The sequence below is a fragment of the Tachysurus vachellii genome, chromosome 1 (assembly GCF_030014155.1).
Source record: "Tachysurus vachellii isolate PV-2020 chromosome 1, HZAU_Pvac_v1, whole genome shotgun sequence".
NCBI classification, from domain to species: Eukaryota; Metazoa; Chordata; class Actinopteri; order Siluriformes; family Bagridae; genus Tachysurus; species Tachysurus vachellii.
Genome location: NC_083460.1, coordinates 18762606 through 18789246, shown reverse-complemented (window position 1 = coordinate 18789246; position 26641 = coordinate 18762606). Strand labels below are relative to the sequence as shown.

The window sequence follows — 26641 nt, the reverse complement described above, 5'->3', positions numbered from 1 at the left end:
ACAGGCTCAAAAAGCAGCCAGGGCTGAGCACCTGAGCAAACTCATAGAAAATAACCAGAACAATCCCAGGTTTTTATTTAGCACAGTGGCTAGACTAACAAAAAACCAAAAATCTGAACACACAATCCCATCACAGTTCAGTAGTGACGATTTTATGAGATTCTTCACTGATAAAATCGAAAGTATCAGGAATAAAATAGGTGACGCTCAACACATAAGAGCAACTAGCATCCCGGTCTCACCTAAGGTTCTAAACACACAACTACATTGCTTTACAAGTACAGGTCAGGAAGAGTTAGTTAAACTTATTACTACAGCTAAATCACCAACTTGTTCACTAGACCCCATTCCAACTAAACTACTGAAAGAAGTGTTACATAAAGCCGGTGAGCCTCTTCTTAATATTATTAACTCCTCGTTATCTTTAGGTCACGTCCCTAAATCCTTCAAGTTGGCAGTTATTAGGCCACTCATTAAGAAACCTAATTTAGATCCTAATGGACTTTCAAATTACAGACCGATTTCACACCTTCCGTTTATCTCTAAAATACTAGAAAAGGTTGTGTCTGTTCAACTGAGCTCCTTCTTACAGGAGAACAATATCCTCGAAGAGTTTCAGTCAGGTTTCAGGCCCCATCATAGCAGAAACTGCACTTGTTAAAGTTACAAATGACTTGTTCTTAGCTTCGGACAAAGACTGTATGTCACTATTAGTTCTACTTGACCTTAGTGCTGCATTCGACACTATAGATCACAACATTCTCCTAGATCGCTTACAAAATTACACAGGTATTCATGGACAGGCTTTAAGTTGGTTTAGATCCTACCTGTCTGATCGATACCATTTTGTAGAATTAAATGGTGAATCCTCCAGCTTATTACCAGTTAATTATGGGGTCCCTCAAGGATCAGTTCTAGGACCTCTGCTCTTCTCGATATACATGCTTCCATTAGGGAACATTATTAGAAGACATGGGATTAGCTTCCATTGCTATGCCGACGACACACAGTTATACATCTCCTCAAAACCAGATGAAATAACTAAATTGTCGAAATTAACTCAATGCCTTAGAGAGATAAAAGACTGGATGAGCTGTAACTTTCTGTTGTTAAACTCTGATAAGACAGAAACACTACTTATAGGCCCAAAAACTAGTACACAGAAACTCTCACAACTTAATTTCCAATTAGAGGGATGTACTGTTACTAGTAGCTCGACAGTGAAAGACCTGGGTGTTATATTAGACAGTAACTTGTCTTTTGAAAATCACGTCGCCCAAACCACAAAAACAGCCTTCTTCCACCTCAGAAATATTGCCAAGCTGACAATGTATGTTCTGTAAAGCTGCTTTGTGACAATGAGTAAAAAGCGCTATACAAATAAACTTGAATTGAATTGAATTGAATTGAATTAATTTTGCTTAATTTTCTTCATCGCTTTTCTCTTCACTTGTTTTTGCCTTTTTTGTCACTCTTTCCTCACTTACATCTGCCGGTCGTTTTAATAAAAACCTGTCCGTTCGGCATATCAGATGCGGTGTAGTCGCACAAGTAAAATTTTTTAACGGATCAAACCCTCGAAACGGATCCGAACATTACGGATCCGCAGATGGTCGGCGCGCCTTTGGAGAGCGCCTTTGCGACTCTCCATAGGAAATGAATGACTTCCTGTTTATCGGCCATCGTTTGTCGTGTGCAGTGAAAAGGCGGCTTTAACCGAGTGAGACGCGGGAAGCTGAGGCGGGGGAAACAGAGCACACGTGCTTGTTGGGGATCTTTGTTTCGGCGGCGGCCGCTCGGATGCTCGTATCTCAAGTCAAAAATCTGGTCGAATCACAGCTCGTATCTCAAAAAATTTGTATGTCAGAGCACTCGTATCTCGAGGCATCACTGTATTTTTTTACTTCATTTCTAAGCAACCTTTCTGAATATGTGTGAAGAATATAACGTTTGTGCTGAATGCTACTGGTGTGATAAAGAAAACTGTCATTTTCCCCCAGTCATATTTCAACAAATCTATTTTCCTTGTGTTTACCTCCTTTGATGTTTACTTCTATTTTCCATGAACTGGCTTTTTAATTTAGTCAGGTTATCTCTTGTGAATCTGATGAACCCTTATTAAAAAAGGAAGTAGAACTTTTTGATCTTTGACTTTGTGTAATATTCTCTGCTTATGAATAAAAGCAAATATTTAACAAGCGTATTATTCTCCAGAAAGTAAGAAAACTCCACAACAAAACAACACCCCAACCATGACAGTGTGGACCACTTGTGTATTACATTTACATTTACAGTATGTGACACTCTCTTATTCAGAGCGACGCACAAAAGTGCTTTAAAAGTCTCTATCATTGAATATTAACACTGGTTCACTAGGTTAAAGACTTAAGATACCATGAGTCCAAATCACTGTTTGTTTGTTTTTTAAATACACACACCACAAAATATTTCCAGTATGATTAAGGCAGAAAACATGTGAATTAGTCCCATTTTCTCACCTTGACATCCAGACCTAACCAGTCAATCTCAGAGCTAGTGACGTTTTTTTCCTGCCAGTATTGCAGGGTGTTGTTGCTTGGGTCTTTTGGCTCTGTGCACACACAGCTGAAAGGAATCAATGTGATTTAGACATAAGTCATTTAAAGGAGAATCATGGTGCTAGTAAAAGAAGGACAATAAAATAGTCTGCGTGTTCGTTCGTGTGTGTGTGTGTGTGTGTGTGTGTGTGTGTGTGTGTGTGTGTGTGTGTGTGTGTGTGTGTGTGTGTGTGTGTGTCTGTCTGTCTGTCTGTCTGTCTGTCTGCCTGTGTGTGTGTGCGTGTGTGCGTGTGTGCGTGCTCCTGTGTGTGTTTGTGTACATGTACTTACGAGTACTGGGTGAGCTTGTTGAGATCATTGTGCATGTTGAAAGGATATGTTTCTCCCAGGTGCACTAGTTTCTCCAGAGCTTCGTAGATGAAAATGATGCAAATGAGTGCAGCAAAGGCTTCCTCAGTGAAACGGGTGATGTAGCACACCAGTGAACTGGCATCTGTGGCCACAAGGAGCAGGCAGAAGAAAGCTGTCCATAGCCCGATACACACACGCAAGGAGAGGTAGGACAGTCCATATTCCCTTAAAAACATAAACATCACTAAGCTTTAGAAATATTAACCCTAAAGATATCATAAGACTGTACGGTCCAAAAATATAGGAACATGTGACTGACTGGGTGCCTTGTTGCCCAAATATACTCTATTCTATGTTAAATAGATTGTTAAACAATTAATAGGTCTGAATATCTACTCTTGGACTGATTATAAGTTTTGACAGTGAAGACAGCATATTTTTTAAAGGATAAACCAACATGAAGACCAGTGCTGTATAAAGTACTAGAAAACAATACTCGAGTAAAAGTACAAGTATCGTACTAGAAAAAGACTTTGGTAGAAGTGAAAGTTACCTTTTAGAATATTACTCAAGTAAAAGTCTTAAAGTATCTGATATATACTGTACTTAAGTATCAAAAGTAATTTTCTGATATTTAATGTAGCTACTTAAGTATTTGAAGTAAAAGTAAAAAGTAAAATTTCAGTGATTTCGGTAGGCATAAGAGGCACTTCATCCGGTAGGAAGAATCTTTCATTCCAATGTACAGAAACATTTCTTGCAAATACGGCCACGGGTGTATAACATTATCGTCTTCACCCTGTTCACCACTATCGTCGGGGTGGTCGTCTACGACAGGGGTGGGGCAATCGGGTCTTTGCCTAGTTTCATGCGGCTCTTACGTTCATATCGAAGTTTGTATTTGTGTCTTTTTAATGTGCGTGTTCGCTTCGCTTGAGTTCAATACGGTAATTTTGTCAAACACGCATGTGAGTGGGATGAAAATACCTCAAAGTTTCCCAGTAGGAGCAAGATCATTTTAGTAAACAATTTGTGTCAAGTTCGCTCTTAAAATGGCAGGGGGGAAAAAGGTGATGTTCATATGTGCCCGTGTGTATAATGCGGCTCTTTGCGGTAACACAGTAAAAAATGTGGCTCTTGGTCTCTGGTTGGCCACCCCTGGTCTACGATAACGGGAGGTCCTCCAGTAGGTGCTTCCATGGCGGTTTAAGTTGTGCTTCCACCTCCTTTGGCAACATTACGCTGAAATAGACCGTGCGGAGCGTAATGCAATCTAGGATTCGCCAAACCTCCCTTATTGCAATCGCACACGTTTCTTCTGATATTATTTTGTAGTAACGAGTAACGAAGATGCTTAGTGGAAATATAGCGTTATAGAGTAAAAGTATACATTTTATCTAGGAAATGTAGTGGAGTAAATGTGAAAGTTGACATAAATTTAAATAGCCAAGTAAAGTACAGATACATGAAATTTCTACATTAACGAAGTATTTGTACTCCGTTACATTACAACACTGATGAAGACAAAATGCTGTATATGCGATAAAAGTAAGCTATGCAGAAGCATAGGCAAAGACAATAAGACCATTTAAAATGTCAAGAAAAGGAAAGAAACCAATTGTGTACTGAGCAACAGAGATTGAACAGGTCAGCCAAGGAAAACAACATTGGAAACAGTCAGTGACATCAGCAACATTCTCCACAAAGCAGGGGGGAAGGTCTCAAAATTCACCATCCAAGACATTTGAAAGCAAGCTGGTGTCGAGGCCAAACTGCAAGATGTGAACCACTCATCAGCAGTAACAATCCGAAGGCCAGACTGGGATTCACTAAGAAATACAGAGATGAGCCACAAAAGCTCTGGAACCAAAATGAACCTCTAAGTGATGGAAAGACCAAAGTGTGGAGAAATGATCTGCTCATACTGTAATCCAAACCATATCAGCTCACCCTGTGTCATGAGACGCTTTCTTGGCTTCTTCTGGAACATTCTCATTAATCTTTATTGGTGATGTAACTCATGATTGTAGGAGTAAAATTAATTTGGAAGTCTACAGAAACATTCTGATTTACAGAAAAATGCATCCAATCTATTTGGAAGGATGCATCATGCAGCATCATGACCCAAAACACATTGGCAACAAAGGGAGAAAAGTGATTTTAACACAACTGAGCAGCCTTACTCCGTTTCACCTCCTGAAGAGGAGACAGAAGAAACCCTCAACATGCAGGAACTAGAAGAAACAAACAGGAACTAAATGAAACTGCAGAACAAGCTTAGACAATCTTCATAAAAGAAGAATGCAACAGTTTGGTGACATCAGAGGATTGCTGACTTGATATGTAACCAAATAAGTGTTATTTACTTTAATGCTGTATATGTTCCAAAAATTGTGCTCACCAAATAATAATAATAATAATAATAATAATAATAATAATAATATCGGGAAACAATTCAATATATATATATATATATATATATATATATATATATAATTATTATTATATTATATTATTATTATTATATATTATATTATATTATAATAATAATAATTATACATACAGTTATGTGAAAAAAATAGGACACCCCATTAAATATTCAGTTCTTTATTAAGTAATGTCAACATGTTCATGTTTTAATTTGTACCTGCAGATGAAAGATATGTAATTGAATGTAAATAATAAAAAATCATTTTGTTTTCACTTATGAAACAAAAGAAATCAACAAAATGAATATTTCAACTGAGGAAAAAGTTAGGACACCCTGTGCCCTGATAGCTAATGTTTCCCCCTTTGGCTGAAATGTGAGATGATTCTTATAGCCATCTACTGTACCAGTTTCTGACATCGACTTGGAGAAAATTTCCCCCAGTCTTCAAAGCAAAATTCAAATTTTCATATCACCACACAGGGTCTCAATAGGATTTAGATCCGGGCTTTGACTTTTTTGCCATTTCTGAATGCTCAGTTTTTTACTTTTCAGCGAGTCCTTTGTGGATTTACTGGTTTAGGTCATTGTCATTCAAGGTTTAGTTCCACTTCATCTTCAATGTAAACAGCACAGGTTTCCTCCTTGCACACCTCCCATGATAATTAAAGTTGTTTAGTCTCTTTCTACTTTTAGATTCATGCACTTTGACATCAAATGTAGCAAGAGCTTGCTGTAGGTCCCTTGATGATATTTTAGGGTTTTTGGAGACTACTTTCAAAATATTCATGGAAATTTTCATGGATAGGCTTTAAGTTGGTTTAGATCCTACTGTACATGTCTGATCGATACCATTTTGTGGAATTAAATAATGAATCCTCCAGTTTATTGCCAGTTAATTATGGGGTCCCTCAAGGATCAGTTCTAGGACCTCTGCTTTTCTCGATATACATGCTTCCATTAGGGAACATTATTAGAAGATATGGGATTAGTTTCCACTGCTATGCTGATGACACACAGTTATATATCGCATCAAAACCAGATGAAATAGCTAAAGTGTCCAAGTTAACTCAATGCCTTAGAGAGATAAAGACTGAATGAGCTGGAATTTTCTGTTGTTAAACTCTGATAAGACAGAAATACTACTTATAGATCCAAAAACCAGCACACAGAAACTCTCACAATTTAACTTCCATTTAGAGGGATGTTCTGTTACTAGTAGCTCGACAGTGAAAGATCTGGGTGTTATATTAGACAGCAACTTGTCTTTTGAAAATCATATCACCCATACTACAAAAACAGCCTTCTTCCACCTTAGAAACATTTCCAAGCTGAGAAACATCCTGTCTGTATCTGATGCTGAGAAGCTAGTTCATGCTTTCATGACCTCTAGACTGGACTATTGTAATGCGTTACTAGGTGGTTGTCCTGCATCTTTAATAAATAGGCTACAGTTAGTCCAAAATGCAGCTGCCAGAGTTCTCACTAGGACAAGAAAGTGTGACCATATAACCCCAATTTTATCATCTCTACACTGGCTACCTGTTAAGTTTAGAATTGATTACAAACTGCTGCTACTTACATACAAGGCTCTTAATGGTTTAGCTCCCATTTATCTAACTAGTCTTCTAGCACGTTACAGTCCTTTGCGCTCTCTGAGATCATAAAACTCAGGACTTCTGGTAGTTCCCAGAATATCTAAGTCCATTAAAGGTGGTAGAACATTTTCTTATTTAGCTCCCAAACTCTGGAATAGTCTTCCTGAAATTGTTCGGAGCTCAGACACACTTTCCCAGTTCAAATGTAGATTAAAAACTCATCTCTTTAGTCAGGCGTACACGTAATACATCCCATAATATTGTGCACTATTACATCAGACTTGCACATCTTTATGAACAGCAGATTGTTAATCCCTCTCCACTGCTTCTCTCTTTCTACCCATCCTGAGGCATCCAGACATTGTAACCAGCTCCGATCGTCTTCCGTGCAATATTTTGGACCTCCACTGAGATGAGGCCGACTCTGTGAGAATCCTGAGACATCTACAGACCTACCAGCTCCAGTTGGACTCTGTGATACTAAAGAAGAGATCTGAACTCCATGTGATCCTTACACCAATACAACATTTGTTTGACTGTATATTTATAATCACATCCTCCAGTGTCACCCATATGAGGATGGGTTCCCCTTTGAGTCTGGTTCCTCTCAAGGTTTCTTCCTTTACCATCTTAAGGGAGTTAATTGAATTGAAAATCTTGCCATCTACTTTTACGGTGAATTTGCTTGGATGGCCTGACCTGGTTATGCTGGCAGTTGTTTTCAATATTCTTCACTTGTAAATGATTTTTGGACAGTGGAACGGCTGATTACAAATTTGTTTTGAGATCTTTAGATCCCTTACCAACTCAAGTCAAGTCAAGAAGCTTTTCTTGTCATTTCAGTTATATATAGCTGATGCAATTCATTTCACTATGCAAGATCAAACTGATCTATCAAAAAGTTATAGCAGAGATATAAGCTGTCAGTGTCCACTGTGAGGAACATAGTGAGGAAATGGAAGACCACAGGCACAGTTCTTGTAAAGGCCAGAAGTGGCCGGCCACGTAAAATATTGGATATTGGATAAATAAACGGAGTCGCTTGAGGTCTGCAAACGCACATTTGGACAAGCTTTAATTTGGAATAAGGTGCTGTGGAGTGATGAAACAAAGATTGAGTTATTTGGTCATAACAAGGGGCATTATGCATGGCGGCAAAAGAACACAGCATTCCAGGAAAAACACTTGCTACCCACAGTAAAATTTGGTGGAGGTTCCATCATGCTGTGGGGCTTTGTGGCCAGTGCCAGTACTGGGAATCTGGTTAAAGTTGAGGGTCGCATGGATTCCATTCAATATCAGCAGATTCTTGAGAATAATGTTGAGGAATCAGTCACAAAGTTACGCCGGGGGCTGGTTATTTCAACAAGACAACAACCCAAAACACTGCTCGAAATCTACTGGGGCATTTCTGCAGAGGAACAAGTACAATGTTCTGGAATGGCCATCCCAGTCCCCAGACCTGAATATCATTGTACATCTGTGGGGTAATTTGAAGCAGGCTGTCCGTGCTCGGCAACCATCAAACCTAACTGAGCTGGAGATGTTTTGTAAGGAGGAATGGTCCAAAATACATTCATCCACAATCCAGACACTCATTACTGTCAGGACTCTGCCTGGACTTTGGCCATGTGCCTTTTGTTTATGTTTCATGTTCACGTGTCTTCCCCGCCCTTGTCTTTTCTGCCCCGCCTCTGCACACCTGTCCCTTGTGTATAATGAATATTTGTATTATTTAATTGAGCCGCGTTGCTTCGTGCAGCACAGAATCCTATTGTCTCCTGTTATTGTCTTCTGTAATTGTCTTCATGTCTGGTTTTGTCTGTGTCCTGTTTTGTGTCTTTTAGTTATTAAATCCCTGTTTCTGTTAAGCTGTCCTGCATTTGGTCCGTTTTTATCCCGCGTTCGCTGACAGAAGTATTCCGCCAGACCAGGACCCAGCAGGACAGCTTCAGCCTGCACCGGCCGCTTGGGAGCATTTTTTTTTTTATTGGATTTTTTTTTTCCCTGGACTTTGCGGGTTTTGGTGACATCGGTCCGCATTTTTTCGGTGGGGGACGCCGCTCCGCTTCCGGCTTTTCCGCAGGGGGCGCTGCTCCACTTCCTGGTTGCGGGCCGTGTCACCGGCCCGAGTTTTGTTTTGTTTTTTCGGTGTCCTGTGACATCGCCCCGCATCTGTCCGGTGGGGGGCGTCGCTTCACATCCGGATTCCGTGGAGGACGCCGCCCCACTTCCTGTCCGCGGGGGGTGTTGCAGGCCCGTGTTTTGCCCACTGGAGTTTTTTTCTGTTCTGTTAAGGTTTTGTTTTTCCCTGCCCTCCCTCCCCTTTTCCTGGTTCTGAGAGGTGGGTCTGGCCGTGGTGCGTCGGGGGTTGTGCTCGGCCCTCCTGTTCGGCTGTGGACGTCGCTCGGCCCTCCTGTTCGGCTGTGGACGTCGCTCGGCCCTCCTGTTCGGCTGTGGACGTCGCTCGGCCCTCCTGTTCGGCTGTGGACGTCGTTCGGCCCTCCTGGTCGGCTGTGGACGTCGCTCGGCCACTCTGGCTGCGCCGCCGTGTGCCTTGCTCCCCCCACCTGCCTCGCCGTGTGCCTTGCTCCCCCCACCTGCCTCACCGTGTGCCTTGCTCCCCCCGCCTGCCTCGCCGTGTGCCTTGCTCCCCCCTCCTGGACCCGTCGGGACCGTCAGGACGGTTTGGCGCGTCGGGAGCCGCGCCTTGAGGGGGGGGTTCTGTCAGGACTCTGCCTGGACTTTGGCCATGTGCCTTTTGTTTATGTTTCATGTTCAGGTGTCTGCCCCGCCCTTGTCTTTTCTGCCCTGCCTCTGCACACCTGTCCCTTGTGTATAATGATTATTTGTATTATTTAATTGAGCCGCGTTGCTTTGTGCAGCGCGGAATCCTATTGTCTCCTGTTATTGTCTTCTGTAATTGTCTTCATGTCTGGTTTTGTCTGTGTCCTGTTTTGTGTCTTTTAGTTATTAAATCCCTGTTTCTGTTAAGCTGTCCTGCATTTGGGTCCGTTTTTATCCCGCGTTCGCTGACAGAAGGATTCCGCCAGACCAGGACCCAGCAGGACAGCTTCAGCCTGGACCGGCCGCTTGGGAGCATTTTTTTTTTTATTGGATTTTTTTTTCCCTGGACTTTGCGGGTTTTGGTGACATCGGTCCGCATTTTTTCGGTGGGGTATGCCGCTCCGCTTCCGGCTTTTCCGTGGGGGGCGCCGCTCCACTTCCTGGTTGCGGGCCGTGTCACCAGCCCGAGTTTTGTTTTGTTTTTTCGGTGTCCTGTGACATCGCCCCGCATCTGTCCGGTGGAGGGCGTCGCTTCACATCCGGTTTCCGTGGAGGACGCCGCCCCACTTCCTGTCTGCGGGGGGTGTTGCAGGCCCGTGTTTTGCCCACTGGAGTTTTTTTCTGTTCTGTTAAGGTTTTGTTTTTTTCCCTGCCCTCCCTCCCCTTTTCCTGGTTCTGAGAGGTGGGTCTGGCCGTGGTGCGTCGGGGGTTGTGCTCGGCCCTCCTGTTCGGCTGTGGACGTCGCTCGGCCCTCCTGTTCGGCTGTGGACGTCGCTCGGCCCTCCTGTTCGGCTGTGGACGTCGCTCGGCCCTCCTGTTCGGCTGTGGACGTCGTTCGGCCCTCCTGTTCGGCTGTGGACGTCGCTCGGCCACTCTGGCTGCGCCGCCGTGTGCCTTGCTCCCCCCACCTGCCTCGCCGTGTGCCTTGCTCCCCCCACCTGCCTCGCCGTGTGCCTTGCTCCCCCCACCTGCCTCGCCGTGTGCCTTGCTCCCCTTACCTGCCTCGCCGTGTGCCTTGCTCCCCCCGCCTGCCTCGCCGTGTGCCTTGCTCCCCCCTCCTGGACCCGTCGGGACTGTCAGGACGGTTTGGCGCGTCGGGAGCCGCGCCTTGAGGGGGGGGTTCTGTCAGGACTCTGCCTGGACTTTGGACATGTGCCTTTTGTTTATGTTTATGTTATTTGTATTATTTAATTGAGCCGCGTTGCTTCGTGCAGCGCGGAATCCTATTGTCTCCTGTTATTGTCTTCTGTAATTGTCTTCATGTCTGGTTTTGTCTGTGTCCTGTTTTGTGTCTTTTAGTTATTAAATCCCTGTTTCTGTTAAGCTGTCCTGCATTTGGGTCCGTTTTTATCCCGCGTTCGCTGACAATTACAGGCTATAGGAAGCGTCTAGAGGCTGTTATTTCTGCTAAAGTAGGCTCTACTAAATATTTATGTGATTTTTCTGTTGGGGTGCCCAAATTTATGCACCTGTCTAATTTCGTTTTGATGCATATTGTGCATTTTCTGTTAATCCAATAAACCTCATTTCACTACTGAAATATTACTTTAGTGTCCTTCAGTTATTTGATAGATTAAAATGAAATTGCTGATCCAATCACCCAAATATTTATAAATGAAAATCATGGAAATTGTCAGGGGTGCCTAAACTACTGTATGTATGTATGTATATGTATGTATATATGTAGGGCATGTGGTAGCCTAGTGGTTAAGGGGTTGGGCTACTAAACGGAAGGCTGTGAGTTCAATCCCAGTTCCACCAAGCTGCCACTATTGGAGCCCCTTAGCAAGGCTCTTAACCCTCAATTGCTCAGTTGTATAAAAAAAGAGATAATGTTAGTCACTCTGGATAAGGGCATCTGCCAAAATGCTGGAAATGTAAAATGTAACTTTATTGTCCAGGTCGGTATGGGCCAGATTAAGGGTCGTGGCAATGACATCGGGATCCAGTGAAGATGGAAACTGAGATCCATTGAGGCAGGAAAGTGAATAAATGTGAATAAAAGTGAATAAAAGTGTACAAATGTGAATACACCCCTACGTGAAAATGTACAAACTGGGCCCAAAGTGTCAATATTTTGTGTGGCCACCATTATTTTCCAGCACTGCCTTAACCCTCTTGGGCATGGAGTTCACCAGAGTGTCACAGGTTGCCACTGGAGTCATCTGTCACTCCTCCATGATGACATCACGGAGCTGGTGGATGTTAGAGACCTTGCGCTCCTCCACCTTCTGTTTGAGGATGCCCCAGAGATGCTCAATAGGGTTTAGGTCTGGAGACATGCTTGGTCAGTCCATCACCTTTACCCTCAGCTTCTTTAGCAAGGCAATGGTTGTCTTAAAGTTGTGTTTGAAGTCGTTATCATGTTGGAATACAGCCCTGCAGCCCAGTCTCCAAAGGGAGGGGATCATGCGCTGCTTCAATATGTTTTTTTTTTTTTTTTCCCTGTTCCCACACTGTACTCCCCACCGGAGCATAGTCTGGGGGTTGTTGTTTTTTTCTCCTCCCTTCCCTCATGTTATGCTGTATTTCTTTTCAATCCCCTGTCTTCCTGTCCTGTCCTCCCCTTGTATTGTATGTATTGTATGTATGGGCAGGTTGATGGCTAATTTCGCTGGTACCTGTGACCAGTGACAATAAAGGCTACTACTACTACTACTACTACTAATATGTTGCAGTACATGTTGGCATTTATGGTTCCCTCAATAAACTGTAGCTCCCCCAGTGTAAGCAGCAACTCATGCAGCCCCAGACCGTGACACTCCCACCACCATGCTTGACTGTAGGCAAGACACACTTGTCTTTGTACTCCTCACCTGGTTGCAGCCACACAGGCTTGACACCATCTGAACCAAATAAGTTTATCTTTGTCTCATCAGACCACAGGACATAGTTCCAGTAATCCATGTCCTTAGTCTACTTGTCTTCAGCAAACTGTTTGCAGGCTTACTTGTGCATCATCTTTAGAATTTGCATTGTGCCGCATAAGGTCTGAGCACTGACAGGCTGAACTCCCACCCCTTCAACCTCTGCAGCAATGCTGGCATCATTCATAAGTCTATTTCGCACACACAACCTGTGAATATGACGCTGACCAAGTGCACTCAACTTCTTTGGTCGACCATGGCGAGGCCTGTTCTGAGTGGTACTTGTCCTGTTAAACCACTGTATGGTCTTGGACACCGTCCTGCATCTCAGTTTCAGGGTCTTGGCAATCTTCTATAGCCTGCGCATCTTTATGTAGAGCAACAATTCTTTTTTCAGATCCTCAGAGAGTTTTTTCCCATGATGTGCCAAGTTGAACTCCCAGTGACCAGTATGAGAGAGTGAGAGCGATAACACCAAATTTAACACACCTGCTCCCCATTCACACATGAGACCTTGTAACACTAATGAGTCACATGACACCAGGGTGAGAAAATGGCTAATTGGGTCCAATATGGACATTTTCAGTTATGAAGACACTCACTTTTGTGGCCAGCAATTTAGACATTAATGACTGTGTGTTGAGTTATTTTCAGGGGACAGCAAATTTACAGTTATACAAGCTGAACACTCACTACTTTACATTGTATCAAATTGTCATTTCTTCAGTGTTGTATGTATGTATATATATATATATATATATATATATATATATATATATATATATATATATATATATATATATATACTGTATATAAGTTATATATTTTATATATAAAATAATTCATTTATTAAACTTGGACCAAAACAAAATGCACTTGGACAGTGGCAGAGAAAATACATGACAAGATGAATTTAATGTTTCCTTTTGAAAAACACCATCCAATTAGGGCTTGGATATGTTTCTATCCTAAAATTATATTTAAAAAGGATGTTCCTTTTCTCAGAATGACAATATGAGCCATAACAAATGATCCATGCAAAGGTTTGTTTAGGAATAGCGGGGGATATAAATGTATTAAGTGTATTATTTTTATGTCTCATATACTAGTCAACGATTTACTAGATCCTGACCTCACATTAACAAAACTATTTGTAGTTAAAGATAAACTACAAATGTGTAAAAGATTTCATACTTGGAAAATAAACAATTACATTTGAAAAACAGTTTATTCCTTTGCAAATTTTGAGAATGTAGCCTTATTACAAAACCAAAATTTTCTGATTCCGGGGATTAAAGCCGGGGATTAAACATTACTCACTTGCAGAATTTGAATAGGATCTTCTCAAACACCAAAACAGGACCAGTGCTGCCCAGTATAGTGAGAGGCTGCCCAGCAAACAGAGAGTATGCTATCCCAGTCATAGAGGCACCGAACAAAGACTCAATAGCACTCTGAAAGACACAAACAGATCATTAACATGAATTACATATTGTCTATAGGCATGGGTGCTAATAAAGCATACTGTATGAAGATTGTGTTTTTACTATTCGACCCTCCGTGGCCTCTCCCAACAGGCCCCCAAAAGTGATGACAGGAGACATGCAGGCGCAGTAGAGGAACAGGAAGGAGGCTAGACACTGTAGGCTGATGGCATCAGTGTAGTCAGACAGGTAGTGATGAGATTTGCGTTTTACATCAAGGACAAAGCCTCCAAAAATCCTGAAGAACCAGATAGAACCTATATATCAGCATTTCCTTCCACAGTGAAAAATGATATACATCATTGCATGTATTATAGTAACTCTAAAATGAACACCAAATTGATTCATAAAGATCTGCAATATATATATATATATATATATATATATATATATATATATATATATATATATATATATATATATACTGTATATAAAGTAAGTTATGGAATAAGTTAAATAACTTCATTTGCCGTTAATATTTCTATAAGTTAACATTCAATACTTCATTTATATATTTTTTTATTCAGTAATAATGTCTCAGAAAAATACTTAAGGTTTGATATAGACTGAAGAAAAGGCAGCAGCTAAATGCCACCCTGGTAGAAACAAAACAGAATTAGCCACAGAACATAAAGCAACTTAGATTCCTAGGTAGCCAACATTTTATCTATTTTTCTATTATATTTGGCAATGATTTATAATCTATAATTGTCAGTAGTTACAGAAGATCCATTAATTTTCTTCTAATAACTAATATTCTAATAAAGATTTGGTGCCCTGCTTGTTCAGTCCTGCTTCTCAGTTCAATCCACAAATCTTCTGTGGGAGCTTTTGTGATGGCCACTACAATATTTTGTTGTCTTTAAGCTCTTTTGTTACTTTGCTTAGGCATGCTTTGGATCAAAAAGCTGGAAGACCCAATCCTGACACATGTTTCAAGGTGATGATTGAGAGTCTCTAGTTCTTAACCTTTCCAGTCTCTTTTCTAGCAAAACACCCTCACACCTGATGTTTCCACTACCATGATTTACAGATGATGTTCTCCGAATTACTTAATTCATATTGCATATCATTTTAGCTGAACAGTTGGAGTTGTTTTATCTTACCAGAGAATTCTCATCTAAAATGCTGGAAAACCACCTCAAAACCCATCCACCCCACAATAACATACACACACACTTACTTTCCTGTGCGCTGTAATTCAGGTCCTCCATGGCCTCCATGCTCCTCTGTCTCTCCCAGATCAGTTACTCCATTAGGTAGGGGAGGAATTTTCCTTTTCTCCTAGATAAAAGAAGTTGAGCAGGATCAACAATTTTATGAACCTCAATCAACTATTCATTTACAGTGAAACTATATGTGGACTCAGAATTCAGAATTTCACTGCATACTTTGAGTTGTGCATAGTTTTTAGGTACAACTTTCAGATGTAGGACAAAAACTAGAATTTATAGATGGACAATAATCCATGCAAATTGTAACTAATAACTAAGTTTTTAAGCTTTAAATTGTTCTATCTTAAATCTATTCTCTATTGGTAAGGCATGATTGTGACTCTTGTGTACTATCTACTTGACTCAGATATATTTTACTGTCCATCAGAGGTTTTAAACTGATGATAAAATTAGTCCCTGACCCACCGAACCAGTATCAGGATGTTCATTAATACAGACTTTAAAGCATTTCTGTAGCACACTCTGGATAAGGCCGTCTGCCAAATGCCATAAATGTAAACATAAATGTAATAACACCATTTATTTTGACATTATTATAATTTATAATAAATTATGAATTAAGGTTAATGAGATTACGATTTTGTGAAGTTCACGACTTGTTCTTTGTAGATTACTCTTTATAAAGAACTAATTGAGATGTGTATTCATGACCGGTGCAGACAGTTACAACGGGAAGAAAATAGAACATTAAATAAACATTAACAGTGTGGTCTAGTACTGTTCAAAGAAAACCAAAATGCCTACTGCTATTTATATAATCATGCACTATCATACTGTATTTCATAGAGTAAACCTGAAATATTTCTTATATATATATATATATATATATATATATATATATATATATATATATATATATATATATATATATATATATATATATATACTCACCGGCCACTTTATTAGGTACACCTTACTAGTACCGGTGTCGTCTTCTGCTGCTGTAGCCGATCAGCCTCAAGGTTCGACGTGTTGTGCGTTCAGAGATGCTCTTCTGCATACCTCGGTTGTAACGAGTGGTTATTTGAGTTACTGTTGCCTTTCTATCAGCTCAAACCAGTCTGGCCATTCTCCTCTGACCTCTGGCATCAACAAGGCATTTGCGCCCACAGAACTGCCACTCACTGGATATTTTCTCTTTTTCGGACAATTCTCTGTAAACCCCAGAGATGGTTGTGCGTGGAAATCCAAGTAGATCAGCAATTTCTGAAATACTCAGACCAGCCTGTCTGGCACCAACAACCATGCCATGTTCAAAGTCACTTAAATCACCTTTCTTCCCCATTCTGATGCTTGGTTTGAACTGCAGCAGATCGTCTTGACCATGTCTACATGCCTAAATGCATTGAGTTGCTGCCATGTGATTGGCTGATTAGAAATTTGCGTTAACAAGCAGTTGGACAGGTGTACCTAATAAAGTGGCCGGTGAGTGTATGTATATATATATATATATATATATATATATATATATATATATATATATATATATATATATATATATATTTATATACATTGTTATTTTTTCTTAATACTACAATTATCATGTTCCATGTTCATTACTGAAATGACACCAGATAGAAATCACATGTGACAACAATTACTTTTTGTATTATTGAACTTTTAAGGGTCAGTTTGCCCCAAAAGAGCTACAATTTCTATAAAACCGTACTTTTGCGAATGTTTTATGTGTTACCTGAGAGGGCACATTCTTGGGTGGCTCTATTCTGATAGTGGGGTCCCACTCTCCTGGAGGTAGCACTGTCACCTGGTCCAGAAACTCATCAATTCCAGCAACCAAATCACTACGGTCCTTCGCCTTATATGCCACATCATGGAACACCTTGAAAAGACATGGAACCATTAATGCAAAGGCAAATGAGTAAGATGGTGAAATGTTGGAAAATGGCACTCACCTCGTCCGTCATTAACGTGGCAATGGACCGTCCAATCTCGTGGTACTGAGGCCCTTTGCCCATCGGCCCCAGCAGTATAAACAGAAATCTGAAGATAACCACAAATATACAGCAGTTTGAATGAGATTATAGCAATAGTCCCCAAATATTTTAGGTCAATTAATTTCTAAAGGTTCAAGACAAGAAATATAGACAGTATTCTTAGAACAAAGGTGTCCAATCTTATCTGCAGGTTTTCATTCTATTCAAGGAAAATACACACCTATTTCCAAATATTTAATCAGTTTATCGGATCTTGGCTTTCAGTAGACTCAGGTGCGACTAATGTTTTATTAGAATAAAAACCAGCACCCACAATGGCTCTTTCCAAATAGGAGTGGACACCTCTGTTATAGAGTGTGACTTCTCCCATTTCTTCATATTTGCGCTTGTATGAGTTTTCGTGTTCTTCCTGGTGCACACCTAGTTGTAATTGGAACTTCAGCCAGGCCATTGAGCAGCACAGCTGGAGAAAGGCGCACAAACGCCACCACTGGCTTCTCCAGGAACTCCAGTTCTCCAACCAGGATGTTTGATGCCTCTGCTCCAGGTGGGATCTTCTTCATAAAATGGAGATCTATCTGCAAAATTCAAACAAGATGCAGTTACATATATTGCTGATAATTTCCTGTTTTCACTTGGATTATGTTTCCACACAGTATAGGGTTTCATATGACATTCCTCTTGAGAATCAGTGTGAGTGTAGAAAGGGGTTTTACCTTACTGAAGTCTACTGCACTGTTTTCTCGACTGCCATCGCCTCTGCCTTCTGTGCAGCATGGCTGTGAATGAGGAGACACCATCTGACCTGAGAACAACAAAGAACACTGCTCATTCAAATGATCCCAAAAAATCACACCAAATACGTGGTGAACCATAATTAGAATTAAGAATCAAGATTGCAACATCAAATGTGAGGAACAAATCAGTTTCTGAAGGAATGTAAAAAACATCAAAACAAAATGCTGTACAATCTTAGGAACATGGTTTTAATGTTATGGATGACTCTTTGGTCTGAAGCTGCTTATATTATATCCATTAGGTAATAGCACTTTACTTACACAGCTACACTGATGTAATTCAGATAAGATTCAAATAAAATGAAACTCTATCTGCACTGTTCAACACACATCAAACATCTAGGTTTCAGAACTAGATACTGGACAGCTCCCTTAGTGCTAAAGTACAGTACACTGGACCTGTTTTCCTGCAAAACCATGCACCATGTATGAATGAGATGTGTTTCTACTGGGAAAGTAAGATGGCATGTGTGAGCTGTTGGATCACAGTTTTTACAGGCATAGCCAGCAATGGCTCATGACTATAGAGTTTGACAGGACAGACTGACATTTATAACATAGTCTCAAACAAAATGAAATTGAGATAACTTAGATGACACATGACTTAATTATAAGAATATTATCAGAATTAGAAATTGATTAATACTGATTAATAAGTGATCAGTAGCAGTTCTAGACATACTTTCAATTGTGTTTAAGGCAGTATCATTGACCAGGGTTTATAGGCTTTAGCAAAGTTTGGCCATTGAAATCAGAGAGATTTCTCCTTTTTCCTATCCTTATATTTCTGCGTGTGCCCCACTCCCCCCTCCTGGATCTCATCGGGATGGTTTCCTCTGATATTAGGAATGATACGGGATTGGCGCATCAGGAGCCACGCCTCGAGGGGGTGTACTGACAGGATCGAGCTGGACATTGGCCATGTGCTTTTTGTTTACGTTTCATGTTCACGTGTCTGACCCGCCCTTGTCTATTCCTTCCGACCTCAGCACACCTGTCCCTTATGTGTCTAATTGTCTTTAGTATTTAGCCGTGCCACGGAATCCTTGTCTTTTGGTTTTCTCTTTGTTGTGTCTGTGTTTGGTTTTGTTTAATAAATCTGTTTTTTTTTTTTGGCTATCCTGCATTTGGGTCTGTTTTTATCACTGCACTCTGACACTCTTGTAGAAATGTATAAAATTTAATGCTGATTGTTTTCTATACATAAGGTTGGCAGCCACGGAGTATTTAACTAGCCAAATCTGTGGCAGCTTGGCAGTCCTGGAGCGTGTCGGGGGTCAGAGCGCATCTGTGGGAGTTGTAAATCAGGACTAATTCAAACAGTAGGATTCTATTCCAATCCCTGTATTGTCTATGTGTATGTCTAGGCAGCACTTTAAGATGGAAATCCATGCCTGGCTGGAGTAAATGCACTTTATGTTGGTGTTAGCCAGTCTCTTTCTCTTTCTTATGTCCAGCTGGTTCAAAATGCTGCTACACTGCAACTGGAGCAAGGAAAAGTGACCACATTACACCAATCCTTGCCTCACTCCATTGGCTGCCTGTGTATTTTAGGGTTCAATTTAAAGTTCTTTTATTTGTTTTTAAATTTATAAATGGCCTTGCCGCATCTTACCTTGCTGAAATGTTTTACAATTCTGCACGAGCCATCACTCCATCTGCCCTTAGGCTATGGAACAACCTGCCTCCACACATTAGACAGGTGCCAACAGTCTCCATGTTTAAAGCCAAACTTGAAACTCATTTTTTCTTTCCTGGCTTTTGTATAGGCAAGAATTATTTCTCTAAATTGTTCTATTCCATTTTGTTTCTGCAGTGTCTTATCTCTTATTCCTGCTTATGTCCTATAGTTTTTGTTTATTTATTGTATTTGTTGTTGATTTATTATCTTTTTCTGTTTTGACTACATATTTATTATCTTTATTTTATTGTTTACAGCTGTGGCTGTTTTTAAAGTGCTTTATAAATAAAATATTATTATTATCAGTTCACAAATGAAAATCACAAAGCAACTCAACAGTAATATATTAAATCAGAGCATAAACTTAAATGTAGCACTATTGAGTAAAAAATGTCAGTTCTTGTAGCAGACTAATAGCAGACTCACTAATAGCAGACTCACTGATCATATACTCGCTCTCTTTTCTATAGCAAAATAAACACCTTCTGAATTTAGTTGACTTAAACTTAGCACCAGTACCGTTTTTATCCATAGAGTGTGGCTCAGACTGCTTCTTTCCAATGTCAGCGAACGAGCGGACAATGGGGATGCGGTTGGCCAGTTTCTTCTGGTTTTGGTGGTGGTGCTGTTTAAGAAGAGCAGTGCGGATTTTCCTACGTACCTCCTCACCGATCGTGACCGATATCTCGTGCTGGTCGAGAACCATGTCTGTCCATTCAGAAGAGACAAAAGCAAGCTGAATAATACAGTAATATCATTGTGTTTTTCTTTTTCCATTGGAAGAAGTCTTGTTGTAACGGTTTACAACACCTGATATCTCTTCCAGCGAGTTAGCTCGCATGTCCAGCATGACGATACCATTGAGGATGCAGCTACGCAGCTCAAACAGGCTGTGCAGAGACAGTGTGGCTACATAGGGTTTACTCCATCTTTCCCCTCCATCCTCCACATCCTCCTCAAATTTCAGCCATCTACATAGACCAACATAAAACAATAAAATGATAGAAATGGATTAAAAAAAACATATAGCAGACAAAATGAGTGTACACAAGGACAGGTGTTGGTGCTAGTGAGAGATGTGGCCAGGTCATGTGATGTGCAGGGATGATGGGTAATGAAGTTTAGCAATAACTTGGCAATCAGTCAATCAGTGTATCAGTCAGGGGTATCTGTGAGCTTGTGTATGAGGAAAATGGCAGATGGTGCATTTGTCTGAGTCTGTTATGCTGCCCTGAGATTTTGATTTGAAACGTTTCATGTAAAATAAATGTTATCATTCACCTTCACCTGGAAGGCTGTTCAATCAATCAATCAATCAATCAATTATATATTTATATAGCACCGTACAACAAACAAGTTGAACCAAAGTGCTTCACAGCATTAAAATAAATGACAAAATACCTATTACAATATGATGGCAAATCAAATAGCAATAAAATATACAAAACCCAGAATATGATCATAAACCAAAAGCCATTCTAAATAAGTGAGTCTTAAGTTTGGATTTAAACAAAGGCAGGTCAGTGATAGTATGCAACTCAGAGGGGAGAGTATTCCAGAGTTTAAGACCGGCCACTGTAAAAGCGTGATCACCCCATTGTTTACACCTCGACCGAGGGACCTCTAGTAAGTTTTGGTCAGCAGAACGTAAAACTCAATTTTGTTGGTAAAACCTAACTGTCTCACATAGGTAAGAAGGAGCCAGGCCATCAATACAAAACAAACATCAAAATTCAAACTGATTCTGGAACTGTACCGGAAACCAGTGGAGGGAATGCAGTATTGGTGTGCTGTGATCATGTTTGCAAGTATTTTTCAGCATACGAACTGCAGCATTTTGCACAAGTTGCAGATGACGCAGACAAGCTTGATTGACTCTAGCATAAGCAGTGTTGCAATAATCTAGCAGCAAACTAATGAAAGCATGAATGGCTTTCTCCAGTTCACTCAGATTCTGAAAGGCTTGACCTTCGTGAGGAGGCAAAGATGGAAAAAGCCTGCCTTGACAAACAGAATGTGTGTCTGAAAATTTAAACTCTTGTCTAAAGTCACCCCTAAATTTTTGACTGCTTGACAAAATGATAACTGGATAAAAACAGCTTTTTCCTAAACCCTTAGATAAAAAAGATAACTGAGACACTGGTCTAAAGTTAGACAGTATTGCAGGATCAAGATTGGAGTTCTTGAGAAGAGGTGTAACCATAGCATTGTTAAAGACATCTGGGACAGACCCTGAACTAAGGCAGCTGTTAATAAATGAGAGGGGACAAGGGCCCACAATGTTAAAAACCTGTTTCAACACTCTGGATGGAATAATGTCCAAAGGACAGTTAGTTGTGGATAACCGCTGGACCACCTCAGAGAAGAGAGATACTGACACTGGCTCAAACATATTAAACATAGACAAGGGCATAAAAGAAGAGCATATATCAAGACCATTAGAAGTAGAGTAAATGTTCTGCCTAACAGAGGCCAGTTGTCAACAAAATGATTGGGAAATTCATTACAAGTCGACCTTGATACATGTTTCAGAAGATTACAAGACAGATTCTTAACAGACTGAAGTGTATTAAATAACACCCTAGGACGATTAAAGCTGATGTAAATTACTTTCAATCAAGTACTTGAGAAGTACGTTCATTTAGCATCTTTTGGTATTTAGCCATTTTAATAGTCAGAAAGACCGCTGCCTGAGGGAACATGTGCTATCATCAAGCCAAAGGTCAGGTTTGGCTTTCATAGGTCTGTAATTAGAAGGTGCAATGGGTCCAAACTATCTGAGCAGGTGGAATAGAGAGCGAAGATTAAATCCTCTGGGCACAGAGGAGAAGCTAACTCGTTCTGGATGTAAAAACTAGTGTTGGTGGAAGTGATGGTACGGTCTCCGCATGCTGGAGCAGGAGATTTGATAACAGAAAAAGGAAGTAAATACAAAAAATAAAAGGAAAGTGGTGCGAAATGCAAATATCAATTATTTCTGAGACAGATACAGGAAGACCATGTGAAATTATAAGGTCTAGTGTGTGGGCATGCTAATACCTCGGATCATACTCAGATACTGTTGTGTCAAATCAAAGAAGTTCAAACTTATTTATCAGTTGGCTGGACATGAAATCGAACATCCGCCGTCTGTAATAGCTGTTCTGAGTTACAGATAACTGTACTTCTGAGAGTACAGGTCAAAATTCCCATATTCAGTGTATCCTCTATTCAGAGCAAATGCCAGGATTATCCACACGGGAGGCCAGATAAGCTTTAAGTTTGATGCTTCCTCTCTTTCTGCATCTCCTGTGCCTCTTGTTGCAATGCAACGGACAGACAGAACACCGTATATAGACAGGCAGAGACACTAGAAAAGGTGGCAGTGTCTTTGAAAGTCCACTGTCCACTTTGAAAGTATAATCAGGCAAGTTGTTCATAGTATCAGTAGCAGTTTCATAAATACTGCAAATAAAAAATATCATCATCAATGGCATCTTGAAAAATAAATAAATAATTGTGTGACTGTGTAATAGGAGAGCGCTGGCTAGTGGGCAGGAATTGGCAGATGACCAAATCAGGGAGAAAATGGGGGAAAAGCTTCAGCACTTGGTAAAGGTGCATATTACAGTCCATCAGAAGTACAGTACACAGTATAAAGAAAATAATGTGTAAGTGAAGAAGAAGTGAATGTAACACAGTGAACACAGTGAAATATGAGGAACAACAGATCATTGGGCCACTGTGCTATTATCAAAGAGGATGTACTCGGACACACAGGAACCAGCGTACTGCACTGATCAATTGCTCAAAGCAAATCAATACCCACACTATTTATTTTCCATAGGAAATGGGGAGGGGAGAGAATGTACTGTGTGCTCATTACACAAATCAATTTGCAATATGACTCACTTTAGTTTACACAAATTACACTAAGAGAAAAAAATATTAAAAATTTCATCTTCTGTCAGGATTTTCTCCATTCTCAGGTGAGGATTAACTCCAGCCGCAACGCACACATCTATTATTCATATAAATAAGTCATTAGCATAAAACATTTGCCTCTGTACTGATAAACTGTATTAGAAAAGCATTCTCAAACATCTGTAAAAAAAAAAAATCACAAAATCCAGCTAAATATACACTTAGTGGTGACAGATGGTGAGATTTAACATCTGATATATAAAACATGTTCACAGTATAAATGCAATGTGAGGTGTGAGACTGAATATCTACCCTAACAGTCTTCAGAAGCAGAAGCAGCTTTATTGCCAAGTGTGCTTGCACATACAAGGAATTTGTTTTAGTGTCATATGCTTCCAGTGCACAGAGACAACAACACATAGACAATAAAAACAAGATGAGAATAAAAAATACACATATGTAAATACAAATAGAGAAAAATAAAATTAAAAATAAATTGTATGTGCAGTCCTCAGTGCTATAGATGATAGAAGTTAATAAAATAGAATGAGGTGCAGAGATGTTCTAAGATGGAAATGGTAACAAATAAATGTAAGATTATTGCACATTGTTGTTGCATAATGGTGGAACATTTAACTGTTCATGAGGTAGATGCCTGGAGGAAGACACTGTTCTGGTGCCTGGTATTTGGGGCTCTGTAGCGAAGGCCAGATGTTAAAAGTTCTTTGAGCTATATATAATTCCATGAGACATTTATTTATCAACGTTTCCACAGAAAGCAGTCAAAACAATAAGTAAAACAATAAGACAAATGTATTTCTGTGTGTTTGTGTGCATATTCATGTATGTGTGCATGCTTGCAAGCATATGTATACAAGTGTGTGGTTGTGTGTGTGCATGCTTGCAAGCGTGTGTGTCTGTGTGTCCATGTATATGTATGTACATGCACGCTTGTGAGTGTGTGTGTATGTGTGTGTGCTTATTGTTGTACCTTGCAGTCTCTTTCCACTCAGCATCCTCTCCCTCTCTCAGACAAATCTCATCCAGTTCAGTGAAAAGTGCATGAGGAATGTGCTCCTCATCCTCATCTTCCATCCCCAACAAAAACTGCACCCTCTGAGATGGAGTGTCTGCTGTGGGGGGTGGGAGATTTTTTTAAATGTTTTTTTATTTGGTGGGGTGGGGGAAAAAGAGATTTGAAGAAGCAACATTACGAGCCTTTCATTTTGTGCAGAATTCTCACTCACACACTTACTATACGAGGGAGATTCTCTGCCATCTTCAGTTCCTGAGTCTCTTTCTCTCGACCTCTTTCTGTGACGGTGTCCATGGTGACGATGTCGCCTGTGTGACCTCCGACCGAGTGGGACATGCACCCCAATGTACAGCGTACGGTGGCCTACAACAAAAAACAGTCATAAAGATCAATGCATTCTTATGGCAAATTATGTCTAGTGATGTCTACTGGTACACATAAAAAAAAAGTTGAAAAACTATGATTGTCTGACTACCACAACACATTCCAAATACATCTGAGATAAAGCAGTAAGAAAAATCACACACGCATGCACGCACACACACACAAACACACACAGTTTAAATTAAAATTTAAGAACTATTAATTTCTACCTTCTAGCTCCTCTTTCTCAAAGTTGGTATTGAGCATGGAGCGAGTCCCACCTCTGTCCAACACTGCCTCCTCATCATTTCTCTGCACACACAAACATACATACACACATGCACACGCACACATGCACAAAAACACACACATGCACACACACGTACACACAAGCGCACAAACACCCACACATATGTGCACACAGGCGCACGCACACGCACAAACACACAAGCACACAAACACACACAGATTAGTGAATTTACTTATCCATGTATATATACAGATCCTGTATAAAAATAACATAAACCAAGCTCATAATGCATGCACACAAGCACACACCAAAAATAAATGATTACATTATTATTTACCTCTAAAAATATTTTTATTTTACAGCCAGAATTGATACATATCATAAATGTACGTTCATTATCATCAGATACCACCACATAATGCTATGTTCACACCTACAGAGATTTTATCTTCAGTCTTCAGTCACTGTACTGAAGTCACCAGGAGGTGTTTTTATTATCAGCTGATTATGCAGCTAGCTTTCAAAATCAGTTTTCTTACCAAGACAATGAAACATTCCTGAGGGAGATTTGCTGTTTGTATGTTAAACTCTGGAAGCTATCATAGAAAATGAATGACTGCATTGTCACTGTGTGTGAATCGTATGATGCTCAGGCTACATTTCCAGTCAGTAGAGATTCCTGGACCTGTTGTTTAGCAACCTGATCTGCTATTCAGGAGATGCAGTCTACTTAATTACATTAAAGAACGAGCACTTGGTGTCAGGATCCAGCCCGGACTTTGGCCACGTGCTTTTGTTTATGTTCTGAGTTCACGTGTCTGCCCCGCCCTTGTCTCTTCCTCCCCGCCTCTGCACACCTGTTCCTTATGTCTAATTGTCGTGTATTTAACCGTGCTGCGTTGCCTATGGCAGCGCGGAATCCTTGTCTTTGTCGTCTTGTGTCAAGTCTTGTGTCATGTCTGGTATCGTCTGCGTCCTTTTTTGTGTTTTTAGTTAATAAATTGAGTTTATTTTAGCTATCCTGCATTTGGGTCTGTTTTTATCCCCACACTGTAGACATATACTGTTTTTTATTTTCACTTTTTGAAATTCTTTACTTTTCTATCACAGTTAATTTTATTCCTCTTTGGGAGACACTTTTTTGCTTCTTGTCTTCAAACAGCAGCTACACAGGTGCATCTCAATAAATTAGAATGTCATGGAAAAATTCATTTATTTCAGTAATTCAACTCAAATAGTGAAACTTGTGTATTATATAAATTCAGTACACACAGACTGAAGTACTTTGGTACTTTAAGTCTTTGGTTCTTTTAATCGTGATGATTTTGGCTTCTCAATAAATTAGAACACTTCATAAGACTAATATAAA

At 40.2% G+C, this 26641-nt stretch overlaps 1 protein-coding gene across 4 annotated transcripts in view; it reads right to left on the bottom strand.

Moving 5' to 3' along the window:
• The window catches only part of slc4a10a (solute carrier family 4 member 10a), a 52322-nt gene that overhangs the window by 9989 nt on the left and 15692 nt on the right, over positions 1-26641 (bottom strand). For 2 of the 4 annotated variants that reach the window (XM_060876012.1, XM_060876035.1), the window contains exons 3-16: positions 25253-25334; positions 24879-25022; positions 24615-24756; positions 20531-20691; positions 20240-20428; positions 17959-18047; positions 17663-17820; positions 17201-17288; positions 16981-17127; positions 15236-15336; positions 14116-14290; positions 13889-14022; positions 2868-3113; positions 2499-2604 (exon numbers count right to left, since the gene is read on the bottom strand). In XM_060876012.1, coding sequence (XP_060731995.1) covers positions 2499-2604; positions 2868-3113; positions 13889-14022; positions 14116-14290; positions 15236-15336; positions 16981-17127; positions 17201-17288; positions 17663-17820; positions 17959-18047; positions 20240-20428; positions 20531-20691; positions 24615-24756; positions 24879-25022; positions 25253-25334 — 1962 coding nt within the window. Of the gene's footprint in view, positions 1-2498; positions 2605-2867; positions 3114-13888; positions 14023-14115; positions 14291-15235; positions 15337-16980; positions 17128-17200; positions 17289-17662; positions 17821-17958; positions 18048-20239; positions 20429-20530; positions 20692-24614; positions 24757-24870; positions 25023-25252; positions 25335-26641 lie in introns of those variants that run through there. The other 2 variants (XM_060876021.1, XM_060876030.1) reach the window with 2 other exon arrangements.